Source organism: Diabrotica virgifera, chromosome 6 (genome assembly GCF_917563875.1).
Source record: "Diabrotica virgifera virgifera chromosome 6, PGI_DIABVI_V3a".
NCBI classification, from domain to species: Eukaryota; Metazoa; Arthropoda; class Insecta; order Coleoptera; family Chrysomelidae; genus Diabrotica; species Diabrotica virgifera.
In genome coordinates this window covers 50256561-50268870 of record NC_065448.1, presented here as the reverse complement: position 1 = coordinate 50268870, position 12310 = coordinate 50256561, and the positions used below count along the sequence as shown (strand labels likewise).

Here is a 12310-nt window from a genome sequence, read left to right as displayed (position 1 = left end):
CGTTAAGGGGGTCGGAAAAAAAAAGACTACTTATCCTTAGAAAAACGCGAAATCGTCAGATTAAGATAAGGTAAGACATGCAGAACAGTGTATATTTCAAAAATATGATGATTAATTTGAGCGGGGCGTAAGGAAATGGGAGAGTCACAAAGTTTCACAGAAAAAAAACGAATATGAAAGGAACGTCAGATCGAAAAACTAAAAAATACGTGTTCAATATTTTTCAAAAAAATACAGGGAATTCGTTAAGAGGAAACAGTAGCGATCAACAGGTAGCCAAAACGCGTTCCAAGATTGCGGCTATAATTTTGAATATTTTTTCGAGATATTTGGCACACGTATTCGTAATATAATAAAGAATGGCGGTACAGAGCCCAATTTGAAAAATATATTTATATGTGGAAATTACTCTATAATTAAATACAATATTAAAAAAACGAGTCTGTACCGCCATTAAGAAGAACAAAAAAATACACTTTCTTCAAATAAACTTTTTTATCCGATGCCTAAATTTTGTGTCATTTTGGAACTACTAATGAAATAAAAACTTTTAGTAGTTCCAAAATGACACAAAATTTAGGCATCGGATAAAAAAATTTATTTGAAGGAAGTGTATTTTTTTGATCTTCTTAATGGCGGTACATGCTCGTTTTTTTAATATTGTATTTAATTACAGAGTAATTTCCACATATTAATATATTTTTCAAATTGGGCTCTGTACCGCCATTCTTTAGTATATTACGAATACGTGTGCCAAATATCTCGAAAAAATATTCAAAATTATAGCCGCAATCTTGGAACGCGTTTTGGCTACTTGTTGATCGCTACTGTATCACCTTAAGGGGGTCGAAAAAAAAAAGACTACCTATCTTTAGAAAAACTCGAAATCGTCAGATTAAGATAAGGTAAGACATGCAGAACAGTGTATATTTCAAAAATATGATGATTAATTTGAGCGGGGCTAAGGAAATGGGAGAGTCACAAAGTTTCACAGAAAAAAAAACGAATATGAAAGGAACGTCTGATCGAAAAACTAAAAAATACGGGTTTAGTATTTTTCAAAAGAATACAGGGGAATTCGTTAAGGGGGTCGAAAAAAAAAAGACTACATATCCTTAGAAAAACTCGAAATCGTCAGATTAAGATAAGGTAAGACATGCATAACAGTGTATATTTCAAAAATATGATGATTAATTTGAGCGATGCGTAAGGAAATGGGAGAGTCACAAAGTTTCACAGAAAAAAAAAACGAATATGAAAGGAACGTCAGATCGAAAAACAAAAAAAATACGTATTCAATATTTTTCAAAAATCTATCGAATGATATCAAACATGACCGTGGTAGGTAACTTTAAAATTTTAAATATCAACCCGGCGATATTTAGCGAAATGAACATCAGATCAAAAAACTGAAAAATACGTGTTCAATATTTTTTTAAAATCTATCGAATGATATCACACACGACCACGGAGGTGGGTATGGGGTGACTGTAAAATCTTAAATAGGAGCCCCCATTGTTTAATAGGGAGTTTTTGTAACTACCTAACGTAACGTATCTCCCTATATGTAAAGCACTTACGTATCGTAAGAATGATGAACGCTAATAGGGAGTTTTTGTAACTGCCTAACGTAACGTAAAGTCATTTTTAAATTCTGTTGACATTAAAAAAATAAAACAATATTCACACAATATACAATTCATATACAAAAATGTAAAAAAAAAGATAAATGTGAATGATGAAATTGTATGGTTTTAATTGCCCTATTTAAATGTAAAAATATTATTTTTCCTTGCTTTTAAATTTTTTATTTTTGTTTATACCCACTTTTTAGTTGTAAATTATTGTACCTACATCAGAATTCCAGTATAATGTAAAGAGTTGGTTCACATTTATTTGAAAATTTTACTGAAATTAGGACATTTGTTTATCTAGTTATTGCGGTGAGTGGTGATCACTATCTGTTAAATACAAGATTTGTTTGTTTCGCTTTATTAATAGACAACTTAAAAAACAAGCAAATTTTAAATCTACTATGAAGTTCCACTTTCCAGTAACAAGCAAAGAATAATTTTACTCAAATAGACTAAACCAATATAGCCTTAAATGTTAAATGTTTATACACGCCATACACGGGCGGTGCGCTGACGAAATGTTGATTTGATAATTGGGCAAGATCCCCTTGTGCATTCGGTAACTTTCGTCTCGATAGGGATGCGTCTGAACGTACGTATCAGAGCGTTACGATAGGTAATACGTATCTCGATGCGTTAGTTCAACCATTAATGCGCATGCGTATATGTCTAAAAGATACGTTTCGTTTACGTATTTGTGTGCACAAAAACTCCCTATTGCAGATTTGGGTTCCTTACGTAAAAATAAGTAGCTTTTATTAGAGATAATTTTTCGAGTTATAGTTAGATGGCGCCACAATCGAGAAAAACGATTTAAAATGGAAAATTAAATTAAAAAATGGGAAAGTCCCCACTAAAATGGAAAACTTATTTAACATTTTTTTTTTGGTGTTAGGATCTAATCTTCACAACCCAATAGGTTCCCATAACGCTCGAGTAACTGCAAATTTAGCATACTTGCCTCCCCAACTATCAGAAATATTTTTAAAAGCTATTTAAAAATAATTTTCTTTGAATTTTTGCGTCCATAACATTTAATTTGAAATACAGTTGACTCTCGATAAGGTGACACTAGTTAATTTGAATCGCTGAATAATTTCAAGTTTTTGCCGATTCTTTGAAAAATAATCAATAAATGGAATAAAATCAATATTAATTGGTACCCTCGGTACATAATTTGAAGTTGAAGAACGATATCTGGTTCACAAAGGTTGGTGCACATATATGCAAGCCGAACTGTTTGCGAACGCTAATTTGTACGGCGGGACGAACCGCTTGCGAGCTGTTCGTTCTTCGCTCGTCTCGAACCACGGCCTGTCGCTTTTTGGGGACGAACACAAAGGATATTCGCAGTTCAATTTGGACGGCGTAACGCAGCGATATTGTCTGTTCGTGTCGTCGCATCGATATTGTATGAATGACGTGTTCCTAGATATAACAAACGTGAGAAACACAATGTAATCAATACCCAAACTAGACATTAAATGCGCACAAGTAACTTCGCACAAGTGTTGGTTTGTAGTTGGTTCGTCCCTTTCCATGGATCGTGATGAGATTGCGATAAGTTCGCTGTAAATATATTTTCAACGAACAGATGTGTATCGTCCTTTACCCGCCGGCATTCAATAATTTGAAATTGGAGGTTCTTTATTCGATAATTTGAACTCGTTTGTTTGTTTACAGACATGTAAATACATACATATAACATGTACAGATCTGTCGATTGTTTACATTAATGAGATATGACCCTCTAGAATTTGCACTGTCGTTTGTTTGCGAAACATTGTACAGACTTGTCGATTGTTTACATTAACCCATTAAAGGCCGAATTATTAATTTTCGAAAATTGTCGGTATTTTGCTAAAGTTAATCCACAATGAGTTAAATTAAACCAAAATATTTATTATTTTCAAAAAAAGTTTCGTAGTTTTTTCAAAAATGCACGTTACCATATGGCAACGCTAGATCTTTATGAGATCGCACAGACTATTTCAGAAAATTACTACACATGCATGTTAAAACCATTTATTCAGCTTTGTTACTCAATGTTGATGAAATATAAAATTACATTCTAAACGTAACGACATTACATTTTTTGCACATTGTACAAATATTTGACGAACATCCTTCACCTGTACATCTCTTCTTTTTTCTCTGAAGTGGTTACCAAAAGGTGATCTCTTCCATCATACCTGAAATCATCACTAATTCTGTTCAAGGAAATATTATTTCTTGATGTAGCGGATCTTCCACTCCTTTGAGGCGCAATTCCATATCTAGCCACAACCATTTTTTCGAACGTATTGCAATCCTATATTGACTGACATCTCCGTCCATTATGTCAGTTCCACCCGTTCCACTATTATACTGGCTAATGGAAAAAGGTCGTGGTACTCGAATATGTTTGTGTTCGGCTATAGAATCTTTTTTGAGACAAAGGCGTTCGAAGCAACTGTCACTGCATTGTTGTCCAACCACCTTATGAATATAATGCCATTATTTCTTTCAATCGAAGACAAATAATCTCAGAAGGTTCAATGAATATCTGATTCACATCTAAATCATCCTCATATGTTTCTTGGAGTCTCAAAGTGAAAACCCGTCTGAAAAAATATATAGAAATAATTAAATAATAGTAGCGTATTGACCTAGCGTTGCCACATGGCAACACTGAGATCACAGTCACTATAAATGCACCTCAAATAATAATTTTATGTATTTTACAACATTATTACTAAAGTTTCATCTGTTTGCTTAATATTTATTACGAAATTACGCGAAAAAGTTATAACTTAACCAAACAGTATTACTTACTTGAAATGAATGTCCATTTTGAACGTAACACACAAAAATTCGCTGTTTACAAACGTCTTTTGCCAACGTGTAGATTCACAATAAACAACTAGATTAGAAAACACGTGTTCGGACAATCTTACTGAAGCGACCTTCAGCACCATGTGTGTTAAAAAGACAAATTTTATACACTAGGAATATTTTTATAGACACCCGATTCGCGATGCCATATGGCAACGCTGTAGCGATGTTGATTATAGTTACTTTCGAGTATTCGTTACAAATCGTTACTTTTGTACATACAAACAATAATACAGTATTCGTTACTTTGATTACTATGATTACTTTTGTATTTGAGTACCGGTAATCGTATCGAGAATCGTATTTCTCAGTAGGTAGGTATTTTGTATAGGTATTCCGATATAACAACGACCTTCACCGATCTGTTTAAGGGATAAAAATGATTTGATTACTGTGATTACTTTTGTTACTTTTGTATTTATGTACCGGTAATCATATCGAGAATCGTATTTCTCAGTAAGTAGGTATTTTGTATAGGTATTCCAATATAACAACGACCGTCACCGATCTGTTTTTACTCGCTGGGATACGATTGGTAGAAAGTAATCAAGTGTACTGGTTGTAGATAGAATAGTCGTTACTCTCTCTGATACGATTGGTACGAAGTAACGGAAGTAATCAAAGTAATCAAAGTAGATACAATAGTCGTTACTCGCTCTGATACGATTGGTACGAAGTAACGAAGAAATCAAAGTAATCAAAGTAGATACAATAGTCGTTACTCGCTCTGATACGATTGGTACGAAGTAATCAGAGTAATCAAAGTAACGATTTGCCTCTCTGTATAGTAATCGTTACTTTCGGTATTCGTAAGTAACGAGTACTTTGTAACGAATAGATACTTTTTCAACATCTATACAACGCTGGGCTAAAATGGGTTAATGAGATATGACGCTCTATAATTTCAACTGTCGTTTGTTTGCGAAATATAAACTTGTACAGACCTATTGTAGCTTACGCTTGAAATGTTCTGTATATACTGAATTGAAATTGAAAGACACTATAAATGCTATGTATTTATTGCAATTTACTAGCGACAACATGTACGATGTGAACTATTGTGTAGTCGGATGAATACTGTGTTTTCAACCCTCACCCTCAGGCAGGGCGAAGTGCGTACGCATATATGATGCGCTCTGACTTAAATTAAAATTGGGGGTGAAATTAATGAGATAATGAGTTAGTTAGCTGTTCACAGTCTAGTCTTCCTTTAACTTTCCAACGAAAGTGAGTTAAGGTCGATTCTCACTATACATTCCGTTTACTCTCCATATCCGTGGATTTCTGTTTACATAAAATATTATTAAATACAAATAATATAGTATATGCCCACTTTCCGTTCCGTTTACCTACCTACCATTCCCGAAACCTCGCGTTCAAGATTATCGGCCACATAATTTTCGACGATAATAGCTGTAGCTGTAGCAGCATGAGATAAGCTGTCAAAGGCACGTTAGAAATCAACAAAAACCATGTACAGGGATGTGTTCCATTCAACCGTTACATTATTACCCTCACAATATTAATGTGGTCTATGCAGGATTCTGGACTAAAACCTGCTTGATTAGCTCGAAATTCAACTTTGTTCGTTAATCTTTTAAGTATGATGGTCGTGAAAATTTTTTATGGAGGTAAGCAAGGTTATTCCTCTCCAATTTTTGCACAGTGTGAGATTGTCCTTTTTTGGAAGCTTAATAATCTTACTTTTTTCCAGCCTGCTGGAATGCGGTTTTCCCCCACACTCTTCGGATTATGGGGAGCACAAAATAAAATAATTTCCATTATAAAGTCACTGTACACTGAGGCGAAATGCAGCGTGGCACACAATGGGATCAACAGTGACGAATTTGACGTACTTACTGGAGTCAGAGAGGGATGCGTGCTTTCTCCGTTTGTTTTTGACATATCTATAGACTATGTTTATATGATATTTGACATATCTATAGACCACATGCCCAAGCGATCTAGAATACGCCGAGGATATCTGCCTATTAGGGCAAAGGTTCCAAGATGTGGCTGACCAATTGGAAACACTTTCCACTGAAGCCAATAAAATAGATTTGAAAATCAATATTAGTAAAACCAAATCCATGAGAATAAATGCAAGGAACAACACGCTATTTACTATCGACAACACGCAGATTGAAAATGTGGAAAACTTTACGTATCTTGGAAGTGTCATAACAGAAAGCGGAGGTACAGAAGGCGATATTCGTATGAGGATAAGCTCCACAAGCATTCAGCATGCTCAACCCTGTTTGGAGGTATGGCGAGTATACTACAAGGACAAAGATCCAAATATTCCAGTAAAACGTCATGTCTGTTCTACTCTACGGATGTGAAACCAGGAAAGTGACAAAAATCCTTACAGACAAACTGCAGGTCTTTGTTAACAAATGTCTACGAAGAATAAATTGTTCGTATTGTCTGGCCAAACATCATCAGAAACGAAGATCTACTACACCTGAGCCAACAAAAGAGGGTAGAAAATGAAATAAAGTCCAGAAAGATAATTCCAAAATTGCAAATACTGCCCTAGAGTGGAATCCCCAAGGAAAAAAGAAAAAGAGGTCGCCCAGCGCAAACCTGGAGAAGATACATCATGGACGAGATAAGAGGTCAATGAAAGTCTTACTCTATGCTCCACTTAGGAGTTCAAGAACACTATATAAATTATGGATATTGAAATATCGAGATATGGTCGATTTGCTAATCTGAGACACAACTGTCTACACTACAATCACAATAAAGATGCACTAGAAATAAACAAGCCCGAGGAGCACTCCCAAATCATGATTCGGGAGTGCTCCTCGAACATTCAACGTGTCTTGGTTTGTTTATTTCTATACAGGGTGAGGCCTATTAGAAATATCTCGAGAACTAAAGGTAAGAGAATCATGAAAATTGGAATACAGGGGTTTTGAGGTATGAACTATTTAATGAAAATATTTTGGTCTCTTTGTTACTTCCGGTTATACCGGAAGTTGATTATAACTTCGATTTTTTAAACGGGACACCCTGTATATTTTTACATTTTTAGATTCTGCTCGATGTCTTCTTCCTTAAAATATGAGGTTTTATATTATTATACAGGGTAGTTTAAAAGATAATTAAGGTTTTTTATAAATTTTGTAGCAAACTTCACACCCTGTAGAATTGTACTGATTTGATATGAAAAACTCCATTTATGTTCAAGTGATTTTTAATATAGTCTATTATTATTAAAAACTAATAATATAGCGAAATGTTTAATTTTAGTATACAGGGTTGGTTGAAACTCCGAATGAGTATTTTCTGAGTTTTCTTAAATGGAACACCCTGTATTTTTGTATTGTAATGAAATGATATTTTATAGCACTTTTCTATTTCTTAAGCATTCCCTATACCTAACTGCTTTAATTTGTAAGTTATTCGTAGTTCTTTACGCCAAACATTAATTGCAACAAAAATTACGTGAAATTTTATTAAGTTTGCCGTGAAAATATTTAATCATAAATAATTTTTCGAAAATAAACACATATTAATCTCGACTGACCCTTAATTTATTAATACTGGTTGATATATCAAAGTACCTACGTATTTAAGATTGTTGGTGTGTTGAATATTAATAAATACATACAATATTATATCTAGTTGGCTATGACTTTGACACTAAATACTTATGCTTAAACTGAAATAAGCTTTGCTTAAACATTCTACTATTTTTGAAGTTCCAGTTGCTTTGCTACCATTACTAATATGAATTTTTCTAATGAGGAACTGATTCAGATGTTTTTTTGTTCTAAGATAGTAGAACAGATAAAAATGTGCTACTAGCAATAAGAATTTATCATCAGCAATTCCATGATAGATGACAACCAAAAAGAGAAACTTTTCAAAATTTACTAGAGTGGTTTCAACGAACTGGACATTTAGATTACGAGAAATCTGATCGAACAAAAACTACTGTAAATGATTAAAATAAATTAAATGTTAGTGCCACTGAGAATCTGCATATTAGTATGAACGTTCTCGTAATCTAAGTGTCTATGGTTTGTTTTTAATGATTTAAGGATCATTCTAGATTAACATGTATTTATTTTCAAAAAAGTATTTATGATTGAATATTTTCACGGCAAGCCTAACAAAATTTCACGTAATTTTTGTTACAATTAATGTTTGGCTTAAAGAACTACGAATAACTTACAAATTAAAGCAGTTAGGTATAGGGAATGCTTAAGAAATAAAAAAGTACTATAAAATATCATTTCATTACACTACTAAAAGACAGGGTGTTCTATTTAAGAAAACTCAGAAAATGATCATTCCGAGTTTCGACCCATCCTGTATACTAAAATTAAACATTTCGCTATATTAATAATTTTTAATAACAACAGACTATATTAAAAATCACTTGAACATAAATGGAGTTGTTCACATCAAATCAGTACAATTCTACAGGGTGTGAAGTTTGCTACAAAATTTATAAAAAACCTTAATTATCTTTTAAACTGCTCTGTATAATATTACAAAACCTCATATTTTAAGAAAGAAGGCATCGAGCAAAATCCAAAAATGTAAAAATATACAGGGTGTCCCATTAAAAAAAAACGAAGTTACAATCAACTTCCGGTATAACCGGAAGTAGCGAAGAGACCAAAATATTTTCATTAAATAGTTCATACCTCAAAACCCCTGTATTCCAATTTTCATGATTCTCTTACCTTTAGTTCTCGAGATATTTCTAATAGGCCCTTTATCTGCCTCACCCTATATAGTGCATTTTTGTTGTGATTGTAGTGTAGACAGTTGTGTCTCAGATTAGCGAATCGACTATACCAGCGGTATCGAAAAGTTAGCAGACCAAAAATAAAATAAAAAGTTGAGCGAAAATTATTTTGGTTTTTAGGATAAAGACAAAACAATTAACAAAAATAAAGGATTATTATATGTATTAAATTATTTAAAAATAGAAAAAGAGAATAATTGATAGAAAATTAGGGAAATGTAACATAAAGAAGCTGTTACGTTTTATAGAACGTAACAACTGATAGATGAAAGTAGCTGTTCAAATAAAAAGTACGAACTTCTTTTCAGAATAAACATTCTTTTACACCTTATACAAAACATTCTTATACAAAATAAACATTCTTATATATAATAAACTGTACAAATGCTTCATATACTAAATCACGAATGTTAATCAAATTCTTTTGTATTTGAATTTTTTCCTCCCTCCCTCGTGGCTATTTAAGCTCTTGTAATTTAAAATTTGTCTCTGATTCATTGAGTTTCACATTATCGAAAGTCAACTGAAATTAAAGCTAATGAATATAAATACTAAAGCCATATGAATAAATACTGTACCTTTAAAGAAACATTAACTGTTCCATTTTCTGAAATGGACCACAAAACATAACAATTATGTTTCTGGTCATCTACAGGGCATATTTCTTCAGTTACAGCAGCATCTGCAGGCTTGTCTTTGAAAGTATTATTGTAATACTCACAATGTAAGGCAGACGAGGAATTTGGTACAACAGCAGCATTTACCAAGAACAATTCTAAAACAATAAAATGTTTTTAAATTTTTTATTTTAATAAATTTTAATTTCTAAAACAACAAATAATTACAAGGGGATTTTACTTTCGAAATTGGAAAAAAAGGCAATTTTTAAAGAAAAAACTATTATATTTATTTATGGCTATAATTTTTTATACATTGTTAAGGTTTCGAGGTATTTTCGAGGTATACATTTTGGAACTTTTAGTTGTTGTTCACCATTGCCGACTTCTAAAAGATGAAGTTTAATTTGGGAGACACTTTTTTGCCTTAAGGGCAGCCAAAGTCCAAAAATTGAATTTTTTAATCTGAAATCTTCTCTTTCCAACGATATATAACACATTATAGTAGAAAATATCCATGGTTACAAAATTATTTGTTTTTTGAATATCCGCATTCAACTTACCGTGTACCGGTCAACTAAGGGGGACGAGGTTACAACTACTGGAGGGTCTCTGGGGGTACGGATTAAGCTCAAAGTACAACCCAATGGGGGTTAAAACCCCCAAAACCCTTCCTGGTTACGCCACTGGTACCGGTAGCTTTGTTTAAAGCCTACTAGAGTGTTTTATGTTTTTACGATTTCCCGAATACTAGGTTTTTTAACTTTTGATGTCAAATATCTCTGGGTCCTTAGATGATAGAAGGTCCAAATTTTTACAGTAGTTTAGATAGACAATATCAAGTTCCACGTAAAGTTTTATTGAAAAATGTACAAAAACAAGTAAGATAAAAAATAAAATCTAAACTTTTTTGGGTTTTTTTGTAACAGTATTTTAAAAATTTTAAAATAAATGTTTTATTCACTCAAAAATCTACGCGGCACTAAAAAATACATCTAGTTTTAAAATAAAAAAAAATTAGGTCTCTAAGTGCTTTGGTAACAGAGCTATGTGACATAAAGTTAACATTGTCGTTAAATGGGACTTCGGGCGCCCTTTAATTTTTACACAAACATTTAACATTACACATTTAATAACAATTTTTTAATTCCAACGGGATTCAATTTATGAGACTTAAAACTAATAAAGATAAAAAGTTAATTTTTCATAGTTGTATGGCCTTTATACGCGATTTTATTAATAGTTCTAAAAACGTCTGTTTTGGAGGTGAAATTACTCCTGTACTAAAAAGATGGGTTTTTTTTTAACTTTTTGGGGATTTACTTAGTAGTCGTATATCTAAAGTATCAAACAAAATTTAGTAAGAGATAAAACGTCTCCCAGTTTTGAAAAATGTAATTTCGAGAAAAGCATGTTAAGTATTTTTACTGTAGTGTTACCGAATATTTTTATTTATGTTTTACCTCTAATCAGCCATTCCTAGTGCGTATAGGGGGCCCTCATTGTCCACCAGTAAATTCTATAAAGATCCACTACTGCGAATTTGATTTTAGCTCTTTCATTAAGAGCGCAGGCGCAAATATTTTACGTCTATCCCTACTTTTTCTTTCTTTACACGGCAAACTACGTATAGTAAAATTCTCACTGGTATGGATATATGTATATAAACATTACTTGACAATGACATTGTCGCCATTACCTTATAGATGACTTTTGAATGTTCTTGGATAACTGTTACTTGTATAATCGCTAAATTATTAATTCAGTTAATTAATATGCTATTTTTTTTTCACTATGTACTCAATGATTTTATTAATTTATATACATACTATGCAATCAGTACTAATACTTAATTGAGAAAAGAGGAAAAGTGATTTTTTTAATAATATATTGTTACTATGGAATGGAACGCTTAGATTAAATGTTGAACAGCTTTAACAACAAAATACATACTTGGATCACAGAATACAGTGATTAGCTCGCTAATAACCGGCAAAATAGCGCAAAAGATGGAAAACATAAAGCATTACGAAACAAAAAGAGATGAAACTAGTGGAGGTGGAAATGATCGTTATAGACGTATAAATTAACATTACATTACATAATTTCCCACCTTTAGACGTCTGGACAGGAGTATTTTATAAAATTCTACTGTCACAGAGACAGTTGTCATACTCCTCTGATACGTCTAAAGGTGGGAAACGGGAATGTAATGTAATGTTAATTTATATGTTTATAACGATCATTTCCATCTCCACTAGTTTCATCCCTTTTTTGGTTCGCAATGTATTATGTTTTCTATATTTTGCGCTATTTTGCCGGTTATTAGCGCGCTCATCACTGTATATCCTCGTGTATTCTCTGCTTGGGATCTTCCATAATTAATAAACAATAAATACCTTTTATTAATTTCACGT

At 32.6% G+C, this 12310-nt stretch overlaps 1 protein-coding gene across 1 annotated transcript in view; it reads right to left on the bottom strand.

The window, feature by feature from the left end:
• LOC126886957 (activin receptor type-2A) overlaps nucleotides 1-12310 on the bottom strand; it is a 182129-nt gene that overhangs the window by 140745 nt on the left and 29074 nt on the right. Inside the window, exon 2 of the mRNA XM_050654145.1 lies at nucleotides 9855-10051. Within this exon, the coding sequence (XP_050510102.1) occupies nucleotides 9855-10051 (197 nt within the window). The remainder of the gene's footprint in view (nucleotides 1-9854; nucleotides 10052-12310) is intronic.